This window comes from Camelina sativa, chromosome 12, assembly GCF_000633955.1.
Source record: "Camelina sativa cultivar DH55 chromosome 12, Cs, whole genome shotgun sequence".
In the NCBI taxonomy this organism is placed as follows: Eukaryota; Viridiplantae; Streptophyta; class Magnoliopsida; order Brassicales; family Brassicaceae; genus Camelina; species Camelina sativa.
The window spans coordinates 28,185,862-28,198,477 of NC_025696.1; the positions used below are offsets into that span (position 1 = coordinate 28,185,862).

The following is a 12,616-nucleotide window of genomic DNA, read 5'->3' on the forward strand; positions in this document are numbered from 1 at the left end:
TCTCCCACAACAAACTTATGAATCTTATTACCATGTTCAATGTAGCTACACCCTGAAGCTCTTACGAGACCTTTCTGTTTCATTAGATTCCTTATTCTTGAAGCATCTTTCCATAGACCAGAAGCTGAATAGATGTTTGAGAGCATTACATAGTTTCTACCATCACAAGGTTCCAATTCAAACAATCTCTCTGCAGCTTTTGTTCCGAGTTGGGTATCTTTGTAAACCCTACAGGCACCAAGCAAAGCTCCCCAAACACCAGAACTTGCATCCATTGGCATCCCTTTGATCAGTCTATAAGCATCCTGAAGAATCCCCGATCGACCCATGAGATCAACCATACATGAGTAGTGATCTAACCTCGGCTCAATTCTGTATCTTTTCGACATTGTTTCGAAATAATGCTTCCCTTCTTCTACAAGACCCGCGTGACTACAAGCATTTAACAAGTGAGTGAAGGTTACATGATCAGGACTAATACCATAGTGAACCATGAGCTCAAAATGCTTAATCGCGTCTCTACCAAACCCATGAGTGGCATAAGCAGCAAGCATTGCTGTCCACGCCATACTATCTGGAGAAATAATCTCATGAAAAACCGTACACGAATCCTCCAGCCTCCCAAGTTTTGCATACAAATCTAACAACGCTGTAGTTATACACTTGTTTGCATTGAACCCACAAAACATGATCATCCCGTGAATTCCTTGCGCCAGTCTCACTACCCCGATGGCTTCACAGACACGGAGAACAGTCAGAAAAGTGGCTTGATCAGGCTTATGCCCAACCCTTCTGCTCATGTTGAAGTAAACAAAACCTTCTAAGGCTAAACCGTCTTGCAAGTGAATCACAATCATAGTATTCCACGAAACCAAATTCTTTACACTCAAATCCTCAAACAATCTACAGGACGAACTCAAATCTCCAGTCTTTCCATACCAATTGATAAGAGCATTCACAACTTTCACTTCCTCAAGTACACCAGACTTCATCACCAACCCATGAATGCAACGTCCTTCTTCTTTACTTCCCCCATGAACACAAGCCGAGATCATCGACAAAAACGTAACTTCATTGGGTCTAAAACCCACCTCCGGTAACATCATCATCCTAGACAACACCTCAAAACATTTACCTAAATATCCTTTCACTGAATACCTAGATATCAACGAGTTCCAAGAGACTAAATCTCTCTCAGGCATTTCATCGAACAGCTTCTCTGCACAAACATCACCACCCAATCTCAAGTAACATCCAACAAGCTGGTCCCCAATAAACCCATGGCGAAAACTCACATTCTTCTTAACTACTTTACAATGAAGCAAACGACACTGTTCAATGGAGACACAAGAGTTTATAGAAGCTATAAGTGATGAAACATACGCATCTAAACTCCAAAAACCTCGTTCTTGAACAAAACTAGGTCGGCTCAAAAAGCTCCGATGATATAAAAATCTGATCTTTGAACATAATAACACATTTGCTTTGATCATCATCTCTCATCAAATCAAACATCGACACTTCAAATTTAAAGCCTTCTCCGTACAGCAGTTACTGTATTTAGTATTCTTTTGATTGTTTACTTAATATATATATAGTATGATATTGTACTTATCTCTTAAATCATTGAGTTACGTAGAAAGTAAAAAATAGTTAACTAATGCAGTATTAGAACATGCTCATTATATCAAGAAACCAAGCTAGGGTAGGTTCACCAAAAGCCATTACAAGAACAGTGACCATCTTTGAAATGGTGGAACCTGTTTCTGTCTCTCACAATGATCTCTCTGTCAAAAATCTTGGAGATCATCATAGAAACCTGATGACAATCTCCACAAACCCGAAGGTTCTTCACTATCCTAATCGGAGCATCTTCTTTCAAACTCATCATCCCAAACGCAATGGCAGCCTTTTCGCTATGCAAACACAAGGCATCCTCTTTCTCTTCTTCATCTATGTCGAACATGACTGGGGTCGTGTCCGCCTTATACCCAGCAAGTCTCAGTCTCCTTGAGATTTCTTTCCAAACCGCCTCAATCTCGGAATATCTCGGGTGAGATTTGTCTCCGACAAAGAATTCATGGACCTCTCCATTGACCTCCATTACACTGCACCCTGGTTGCTTTCTGACTCCCTTAGATTTCATCGACTGTCTAACGTGACTAACATTGTCCCAGTCGTCTGAATCTGCATATATGTTTGATAAGAGGACATAAGCCCCGTGATTTGAAGTCTCTAGCTCAAGCATTTTTTTAGATGCAAGAACGCCAAGTTCAAGGTTCTTGTACATTCTAGACGCGTGGAGCACAGAACTCCAAACAGCAGCATGAGGCTTCATGGGCATTTGCTCGATGATACCCACTGCATCTTCTAGGCGTCCTGCACGAGCGTACAAATCAACTAAGCAACCATAGTGATCAAGCTGAGGCTCTATCCCGAACTCATTCCTCATCGAATCAAAATGTCTTTGCCCTTCATCTACAAAACCAACCACACTGCAACCTCTAAGAACAGAGACGAATGTCACGGCGTTTGGAGTAACACCATCTTCTTTCATAAGAGAGAAAAGCTCGAGACATTTCTCCGCGTGCCCATTCATGGCTAACCCATTCAAGGCGCTACTCCATGTAAACACATTCTTCTCTTCCAGACCCCAGAAAACTTCCATAGCCTTGTCCATATCACCGCATTTTGCATACAAGTCGACCAACGTAGTACCAAGCCTCACAGTGATTTTGATTTTGTTTTTCTCTATGTAAGCATGAGCCCATCTCCCTTGGTCTAAAGCTCCCAATTGAGTGCAAGCCGATAAAACCGAAATCATAGAAACTCCATTGACTTTCACACCTTCCATCTGCATCAAATGGAACAGGTTAAGAGCTTCCCTTGATTCTCCAATCTGAGCATAGCCAGAGATCATCGCATTCCAGGCAATAGGGTCTCTATCTGGCATCCCCTCAAACAACTTCCGCGCAAAAACGACATCCCCACATCTCGCACAGGCTGTGACCATAGCTGTCCGACACACAAAATCCGGGCAAGAAACCGAATTAAAAACCTTATGACAAGAATCCAGACAGCCAAGCTCACCATACAAAGAAATCAACCCGGTCTGGACATGCGGGTCATTGTCAAAACCACGTCTGATAGTCAAACCATGAACTTGAAGCCCTGTCTCACGCATACCTAACCCCGTGCACGCCTGAACCAAGAAGTTGACAGTGTAATTATCCGGTTTACTATTGTTACCCGAATGAAGTATCTTCCTATAGTAATCAAAGCTTTTCTCTGGAACAGGGCTTTTGCAATGTGCTCTAATCATAGAATTGAGAGCAAACAATGTAGGGTTATCAGACCTGTCAAGAATCTGATTCGCATAATCTAAGTATTTTTGGTCACTCAAAGCCACTGCCTTTACAAAATGACCCACGAGATGGTCATCGTTGAGTGTCCCATCAACCACGAGCTTGGCATGGATTTGCCGGACTTCCTTAAACGTAGTGCCGGAATCCAAAAGAGCAATAACCGGATGTTTCAGAATTCTACTCATGACTATAACATCATCATCCTATACACCTGCAGCCATTTTTTAAAAGAAACAAAGATCAGAATCTATACAACAGGCTGAGCTGATTGATCTTATCAAGCAATGGCATTTATTTGATCAATGAAATCATAAAAGAGCTCAGTTGGGCATTTTAGCAAGCACCTGGTGTGCAACCTTAAATGCTCACTAAATTACAAACCCAGCCATCAGAAATTGATAAAGAGAGAATTTTTAACCTGATTTAACCTGATTTGACGGCCTATTAACTCCACGCCAGTGAGAGATCTTTAGGGCAGCAGAAATATTCCCGGGTTGGGACACGAGCATATCAATTAGTTTATAGACTCTTTCTGGAACTTATACTTATTTGCCAATGTAACAGTTTATGGAACTATGTATATAGTTTTGGTTAAATACCGATCCTACCCTCTTTTGGTAAGAGCCAGAGCACAGTCATTTGCATAGAGTTACAAAGAAATTGCTGCAACTACACAAAGTTTTGTACTTTACTTTCAAATACGAGGAAAGAACAAAACCAGAAGACACAGTACAAGGATCAAAAGACAATCCTGCTAAAGCTCTTGGAATAACTACAAACTATACACAAATTGGAGGCAATCTGCAACCGTTTCAGGAGCATCCTTTAGTTCCAACTACTCAACATTACTGTTAGCTGGATGATCCTGGTTCCATGTGAACACACCGATCAGAATTGTGTGGCTCTTATTTGATCAACAGAGAAGCCTTGTGCTTTGGAATCGAGGTAGTCTTCTGACATCAGAAGCTGAGGCAAAAGCTCTGCTTCATGCCGGAAAGCAACTCTAGCCTCTGAATCACAAGGACATCATTTTCCTCATGGATGCGAAGGAAGTACTAGACTCTTTCCGCGAGATACAACAGGCTTCACCACCACTTTAAACGATCCACAGTACTCACCATCTAACTTTGTATTTTCTTTTTATGCATCTGGCCAAGAATAAGGAATACGAGTTTCATCGCATCCACCGTTGCTTCAATCTTCAGGCGGATGATTTGGCAAAGAAGGCTGTTCCAAGACTTGGATCAAGTACTTACAAGATAAGCTGTTTGGAACAAACCCAAGTCTCTGCATTCTTTCCTGAAGCTCTAACACTTTATTATAACCACTTCCTGTATCACAAATCGCTTTAACAAGCGAATTGTAGCTCTCTGTGTCAAAGATTTTAAACTTCAAAGCAAATAAACCCAACAGACTCTCGGCTTTAACGAAATCCAATTCCTTGCAGTATCCATTAACCAGAGCCCCGCATATAAAAGAATCTGGTTTCACTTCAGAATCAAGCATTTCCGACATCAAACACTCGGCTTCACGGTTCCTACCTTTCCTACACAAGCAGACGATAAGAGCTCGGTAAGTCTTGACATCAAGTACTTGATTCTGGTTTCTAAGTTTCCCTTTTAGAAGCAAGGCCTCTTCAATAGCATCACAACGAGATAAAGACTCAATTAAGGTATTGTAAGTCTCTGGTTTAGCCTCATGACCTTCCTCTTCGCTGATTCTTTCTAACAGATGCTTTGCTGCAAACGGTTTACCTTCCCGGCATAAACTTCCTATCACAAAGTCGCAAACTTCAAATGGGACAGTAACCCTTAACTTTCTAAGCTCGACAACAAAATTAACAGCAGCATGTAACCGTCCTTCTCTCACAAACCCTTCAACTATAATCTTACAAGTAAACCTATCCGGAACAATGCTATTCCCAAGCATTTCGTGTAACAGCTTCTTCGATTGCTGCATCATCCCTTCTTTGCAATAAGCATAGATAAGAGTATTGTAACAAATACAATCAGGCTTAATACCTCTGTCTACCATTCTGTGAAACGTCTGATGAGCTTCTCTAACTCTCCCGTCTTTACAAAGACCTTTGATAAGCGATGTATAAGTAATTAAATCAGGCACAACACGACGCCGATACATAATCTTGTACAAATAAAACGCTTCTTTCAACTTTCCTCTCCTACAGTAACTACACACTAACGTGTTATAAGTAACCAAATCAGGCTCAAAACCTTCTTCTTCCATCTTCTCTAAAAAGTCATCAACTTCACGAAAATTCGAGTCGTTGCAGAACACATTGGTAAGGATGTTGAACGTATACGTGTTTGGATGGATTCCAACTCTACACATCACATTATAAACTTGCCAACAACTATCCATGGATTCCAGTTTCAGCAACCCATTCAAGAGATGATTACAAGTGACAACACTAACACTAAAACCGGAACTAATCACTTTCCTAAAAACCTTAAACCCTTGTTCAACCAAACCTAATTTCAGATAACCCTTGACAAGCATATCGTAAACAACAGGATCCCAATTGCATTCATCACTAGCAGAAACCAAAACACTGAACAGATCTTCATCTTCCTTAGATGTCAAATCAATCAATTCACAGAGAAACTGCATAGCTAAAGGAAACTTCTTAGAGGAAGCAAGAATGTGAAGCAACAAACAGTAGTTACCAATATTAGGTCTCTTCCCCAAATCGAGTTTAACCCATTTAAAGAATGCAAGAGCCCGAGAAGCATCTGACTGAAACCTAAGCAAAACCCTGGAGATTTCAGGATAACCCAAATGAGGAATCAGTGATTGAACCTCGTCACGAAGGCTGGGTAGTAAGATGGAATGGTCACGGTGGTTGAGAGCTGAACAGATAACATCTACGATTTTATTAGGGTTTTGAGTCTGGGGAAGTAGATTATATAAGGGGTTGTATATGGGTTTGGGTATGTTACTACATCCCGGAATTATCAAAGAAGAAGAAGAAGAAGAAGAGGAGAAAAATCGAAGCTTTGGAACTAGCTTCTTCATAGAGCGAGAGAGAACAGAGAGACTCTGATAGAGAGTACAGAGGAGAGGAGATAGACAGTTTTAGTTTTGAAGAAAAACAAAATAAAGTTTCATTTATCCCACATCGGATGGGAAATCCGTTTTGGTTAAGTATATATATTGAGAGAAGTGGTTATGAGAATGCGTTCGTAGAAAGGAGAGATGGTTGGCATCTCCTCTGACAGAGACGGGATTTGACCTTCGGGTCTTTGAACACATCCGGTTAAGGCTCTCCACCCTTGCGGTGGATCTAACCCAATTTTTTTTGGCCTTTTTTTTACAACAAAATGATACTATTATAAATTTTGGTGGTAATTGAATTTAAATTTGAATTTTTGTTGTAAATTATTTTGAAGAAATTGAAATTCAATTTTCGTTTTTTTTTTTTTCTCAACAAAAAATCAGCTCAAATGAGCCAATATTTTATTTATTTTGTTTAGAAAATTAAATAAATATTTTCAAAGCTGATCGAGATAGTTAACCGGACTACCTTCCAAGTTATTGGGTCAATCAATAAAAATCATATACATAAAAAGTTTCACTCTCTCCTTATTGATCCATTTGTCATTTAATTTTTAAAAATTTAATATTTATTTTTAATTAAACAACACATTTAATCATATATATTAATGCATACTTTAAATTCATTTTTTACTACTAAGTTGTAACTGTACACAAATTGTGAATTGACTTTTTCTCTTCCATTAAACACATATTAATTATAATTATAACTCTTCTAATTTAATTATTTTAGAAATGTAACTTCAACTACTTTTTATCCTATAAATAACCATTCTCACATCCTCCTCCACCATATCCCAAATCCTAAATATTTTATTTGTTTTTTATAATGTTCTTGCATAGGTTGAAAACCCAGTTAAGAGTTTGATTATATATTTTGTTTACTATATTCTCAAATTCTAAATATTTTATTTGTTTTGTTTAAGTTCTTCTGTAATTACAATACTCATGCTAAGAGTGTGATTATATATTTTGTTAGATTTATTTTATATTTTGTTCAATTTTATTTCTTTGTTTTTATGCATTTCTTCCTTCTTTCTTTTGTCTTCTTATTATTTTTAATTTTCAATTACATATGTATAATAAAATTTGGTGACTATAAAAAATAATTATCGATGCAGATTCAACAATACTAATTTCTACCAAAGCCCAATGAAGGAATCAAGCTAAAGAAATCATCTTCATTCATGTATATTTATATATATTTTACATTGTTTTTAATTTTATTGTTTCTTTGTTTTATGTAATATAATTATCAAATCAAATTTTCTTACCTCTCTCTTACCTCCAACAAAATTGTAATAAATATATTTTAGAATATCATCATTATATTTAGTTTGTGATTAACATATAATTATATAAAAATTATTATTTTAAAATTTAATTCAAATATGTACTTTAAGGATTTTGCTATATAAAAAATAATTTGATATTCATTTTCTATCTAGCTTTTACTACCAGGATGAAAAATTAAAACTAAGCCTAGCAATATAACTTAGATTAAGGGGAATATAAAAAAAATGCAATATAATTATCAAATCAAATTTTCTTAACTCTCACTTACATCCAACACAATTGTAATACCTTTATTTTAGAATAATAATCATTATATTCAGTTTGTGATTCAACATATAATTATATAAAAATCACTATTTTTAATTTAATTCAAATATGTACTTTAAAGATTTTTCTATATAAAAAACATTGTTTTTTTAATTCAAATATTGTTTTTTTATTTTCTATCTAGCTTTTATTACAAGGATTAAAAATTATTACTAAACCTAGCAATATATCTTAAACTAAGGGGAATTAAAAAAAGATTTTAAAAAAAATTCTTTGGAAATCGTATTTTAAACATTTAATTGCACTTCATATGATTTTATAGGAAATATGTATTTTTTACTTTCAAAATAGTTTAGTTTTTAGGTTATGTGTTAGTTTATATAAAAATTTAAAATTAAATATTTAAATCACATAGTAAAATTTCGTTTTTATTATTAATAATATTTTATTACCTCAAATGCTCAAAAATACTAATGAAAATTATTATCAAAGTTGAACAATAAAAAAACAAATAACTTTAAGAGATATGTATAATGTATGTATGATTATATTTAAATAAATTATATATTTTGATATTGTATGATTTGAAGAAATAAAAGTGTAAAAAATGTTAATGACATTTAAATTAATTTGTTAAGTTTTCTTTTATGATTATCAAATAAATTTAAATTAGTTAATTCAATTATACAACAATCCGCGTATTTGCGCGGGATATTACCTAGTGATTCACAAAACAAAAGAGAAAAATAAAACTCAGATAAGAAATCAATAAAACGCAGATTTCTAATACATCTGGTAATTAAACGGACATGATTATACATCTAATACATCTGGTAATTGTGTATAGGGACACATCACATTTTTCTAATCCGGTTCATCGGATATCACGGATTAATAGTGAGTTTTTGTGGGGTTTTCCGGTTTTAAAATTACCAGATGTATTAGCACTAAACCAAAACCAGAGAAACGTTCGGATCGCGGATTAACCAATCGGACCGACAATTCGGATAGGGCGTGAAACACAAAAATAAAAAATGCTAACAATTTTGTGATCTAAATTCATAGCCAAACAAGAAAATGAAGCAAAACTTAAACAGAAAAAAAAAAAACTAGAACCAAATATTATATTTCATAAATAAATATGAGAATATTAGTGGCAATACAAAATCAACCACTGAAAAAATAATCCTCACTTAATTAAAAAGCCAACATGAATTGTTCATACTCTCAGAAACCATGAAAAAAAAGGCTCGGAGTTGTTTTGGAAACTCAACGAACGGTACTACAGAGTTTAGAAGGAAAACAAATAAGGACCTTCAAATTCTCTAAAACAAATACTCAATAGAAGACAAACCCTCTGGACCAGCCCACGGCACTTGCACCATCACCATTGAGTCTTCATACGCAAACTCAACAACTCCACCATCAATTAAGCAGCTCACAGGTTTTCTCGATGCATAAACCCTAAACTCACCCGCACCAAAAACATCGACCTCAACAGATTCATCGTGGTACACCAGAGAACTGATCGCACCGCTTGTGTTAAGCATGTTAACCAGTCCAATCGGAGCAAACCGGACTGATTTACCCTCAATGGTTACAACAGGAGAGACAGTAATCAGCTCAAACTTGAAAGGCTCTAAAGTGAGCTCCAGCTCGTCGTTTGGTCCAGACAACACCAGCTTCTTGGATTGAGACAGGAACAAAGCAAACTCTTCAACGTTTGCAATGGAGATTGGGTTCTTTCCACTGTTCCATTCAACGTCACTAGGTCTTGTAGTGGCGGTTACCGTGTTAACACATTCAGAGAAACACTGGTTACGTCTGGTTTCTCTGCACCATCCTCCTCCTTGACAGTTGAATGCTCCAATTATTCCAGTGAACTGTTTGGACGAAAAAGACAGATCATCAAGAAACAAGATTGTAATGAACAAACAGAGAAGCTTCTGAATCAAGAAACGAGTCAAATCAGATGGAATCAAAAGCACCATTTAATCTCTACAATATTCAGGCTCAGTCAAGATTATACAATCTGCTAAGACCAAACTATACATTCATTGCAAATCAATATGGAGGTTCTAATGGATCCTACTTGCTTAAACCTTAATCATTGCTTACCTTGTTCAAGTTCCAAATCTTGAGCATTGTTTTGCCATCATGAAGAGGGTCTTCAAAGAGACGGTCACGAGTTGGGAGAGCATAGTACTCACACCTCAAAATCGAACCGTTGGGCAAAACGAGGCGTTTCAAGAGATCGAAATCGTGCTTGCCCACACAGTCACTGACGTAAATAGGCCCGCCCGAAATAGCACGAGAAGCAGCATGGAACTCAGCACAAGGGTGTGTGGTCTGAAACATGTCCCAATCAGGCTGGATGAAGTTTCCCATCCAGAGACTGTTGTATGCACAATGGACCATGTGACATCCTTGTAGCCAAAACGTACCGTTTGGATCGCCAGATGGATCAGTGCACCAAAAGTCATCACCTAATTCCCATAATAATATCCAATAAAAATCATTAATTTATACTTCTCTAAAAACAATTTAATCTGAAAATAGTCAAACTTTTATAAATTAAAAAATAAAAGTAGATAAAATACATACCGACACGACCAAGAGCGATGGCTTCAGTCCCAAGGAACATGAAGTCATTACAGTGCTCCATGCTTGCAATAACGCCGTTACCGTTAAAATGCTTATTCACTGACGACGTTAACCCCTTGAAGTAAGCTTTCGCCATGTCAACTCTCCCGCCATATTTCTCACACAACATCTCCAAAATCTGTAATTAAAAAGCAAAGCCACGTGTTAAAATATCAACAAAGAAACGGAAAACAACAAAACAATCCGTTAACTCAGACGGAAAAACTTACGTGGATGACATCAACTTTAACGCCGTCAATACCGGAGTTTTGAAGATGAGAGTGAAGACCTTCGTAGAACTCTTTCGCCAAGTCCGGCGAAGCAAGTCCGATTCCAGTCTCGATGATCTTATCGACGGCGAGATCTTCCATGGTGAGTTTAAGTCCCGGCGAAAGCTCTGGCCGGATGATAGTAGACGGAGGCAGAGTCGGAGCATCGGGACGGAGACCTCCCCAGTACCCACAAAGCGCGTGCCAGACGTAGATGTAATCGACGGTGGAGAATTCATCTTTCAGATCTCTGACGAAAGCTTTCATCCCCACGTCGTTTTGATCTTTCGGAGACACGTAGTCTTTGAATTTGTGGTTCTCTTCAAACTTCAGAAGCCTGTCAAACCAAATTAAACCGGTGTGAGGATTATAACAAACAAACCGAAATCTCGGTTATGGAAGCCGGTTTGATTAAGTCAGAACAAAATCTCGGTTATAACTAATTATTATTAATTTGCTAATAAGATAAACCGGTATATGAGTATTTCAACACCAATATAATCAAACATTAGGACACGGTTTAATTGAACCAAACTTATACCGTTTAAAATAACAAACAATTGAAAAACTTGAGAGGGTAAACCGGATTAAACCAACCTGCAGGGCATTTGTTCACCGGCGACGGTAATATTCATCCCTTCGACATCAATACCATCGGCATCATGTCCAATTGATTGCCAACCGTCGTCGATAAGCACCAAACCCGGCGGACAACCACCGTCGACTAGACACTTAACACCTTTATGAACACCTTCAGGGTTCACGGTCAAGTAAAAAGCGTCCCAAGTGCACCACCCGAACTTGTCGACGATCCCCGGCGGCGATTTCTCATCAAGAAGCTTGAAGGTGTTCATATGAATCCTAATCACTTTCATTGCGTCTTTCACGAGCTTGAACGGGTCGTCTCCGGCGTGGACGTACACGATCTGACGAAACTCCGACCCGGTTACTTGGGTCGACCCGGATTCCACACAGACCGCCACGTCATCGTTTTCACCGGATGTGAAAGACGAACGGAAGGGGCCTTCAAGAAGTGGTAACAAGAGTACGTAAGGACGACCCGACCCGGATCCGGATCCAGAATCCGAACCGGAGTTATCAAGAATAATGATTTGGGTCTCGTTCTCGATGTCGCGGCCGTTTGACCCGACCCAATGAGTGGTCCACCAAACCTTGAAACGGAATATGCTCATGAAACGAATGTTCTTGAGTTTTCCGATGGATGCCACGTGGTGGCTCTTGGGCTCACCGTCGAGGTTAAACCCGACGAATGAACCGGCGGAGACGTCAAGAGGTACGCCGTCTTTGTCGGTTAAGTAGGGTGAAGGGGTGAGGGTGACGTTGGTGGGAACATCGGTTAAGACGACGTGACCATTGGCTAAGAGATTGGAATCTTCTAACCGGAAAAGAGGCTTTCCGGTAAAGTCAACGCCGTTGATATCGGAATCGGACTTGGTCAAACTCGGTGGAGCCATGTTTCCGGTGAAGTTGTAAGGCTTTTTAGACAAAAGGTTGAAGTTGTGTATTTAGGTTAGGATGGGATGATGAGGTGAAGGAAGTAGAGAATTTATAGAGATTATGAATCTTAATACTTTCCCAAATTTGATTATACGATAAGATTACGGGTTGAGAGAAAGATTAGAAATCTTCATACATATATAGTTAGTCATAGATTTATTGTATGTCGACAACATGTATGGAATG

General features: G+C 38.0%; 4 protein-coding genes across 5 annotated transcripts in view; all 4 read right to left on the reverse strand.

Annotated features, from left to right (window-relative positions):
• The window catches only part of LOC104733948 (pentatricopeptide repeat-containing protein At5g40410, mitochondrial-like), a 4,109-nt gene extending 2,907 nt beyond the window's left edge, over nt 1-1,202 (reverse strand). Inside the window, exon 1 of the mRNA XM_019233677.1 lies at nt 32-1,202. Within this exon, the coding sequence (XP_019089222.1) occupies nt 32-1,202 (1,171 nt within the window). The remainder of the gene's footprint in view (nt 1-31) is intronic.
• On the reverse strand, nt 1,609-3,932 carry LOC104732787 (putative pentatricopeptide repeat-containing protein At5g40405). Of its 2 annotated transcripts, none has more exons than XM_010452368.2 (2): nt 3,784-3,932; nt 1,609-3,576 (listed from the first exon to the last, which is right to left on the reverse strand). In XM_010452368.2, exon 2 carries the CDS (start codon nt 3,548-3,550, stop codon nt 1,712-1,714), a length of 1,839 nt encoding a protein of 612 aa, XP_010450670.1. In that variant the 5' UTR covers nt 3,551-3,576; nt 3,784-3,932; the 3' UTR covers nt 1,609-1,711. The 2 variants fall into 2 exon arrangements, with proteins under 2 accessions (XP_010450670.1, XP_010450671.1); XM_010452369.2 differs by having other exon boundaries at nt 3,794-3,914.
• LOC104732788 (pentatricopeptide repeat-containing protein At5g40400-like) lies at nt 4,002-6,593 on the reverse strand. The gene has a single exon (XM_010452370.2). It carries the CDS (start codon nt 6,396-6,398, stop codon nt 4,560-4,562), a length of 1,839 nt encoding a protein of 612 aa, XP_010450672.1. The 5' UTR covers nt 6,399-6,593; the 3' UTR covers nt 4,002-4,559.
• LOC109124774 (probable galactinol--sucrose galactosyltransferase 5) lies at nt 9,105-12,387 on the reverse strand. The gene is made up of 5 exons (XM_010452371.2): nt 11,510-12,387; nt 10,874-11,249; nt 10,605-10,782; nt 10,119-10,486; nt 9,105-9,883 (listed from the first exon to the last, which is right to left on the reverse strand). The coding sequence occupies exons 1-5, from the start codon at nt 12,385-12,387 to the stop codon at nt 9,326-9,328; spliced, it is 2,358 nt and encodes a 785-aa protein (XP_010450673.1). The 3' UTR covers nt 9,105-9,325.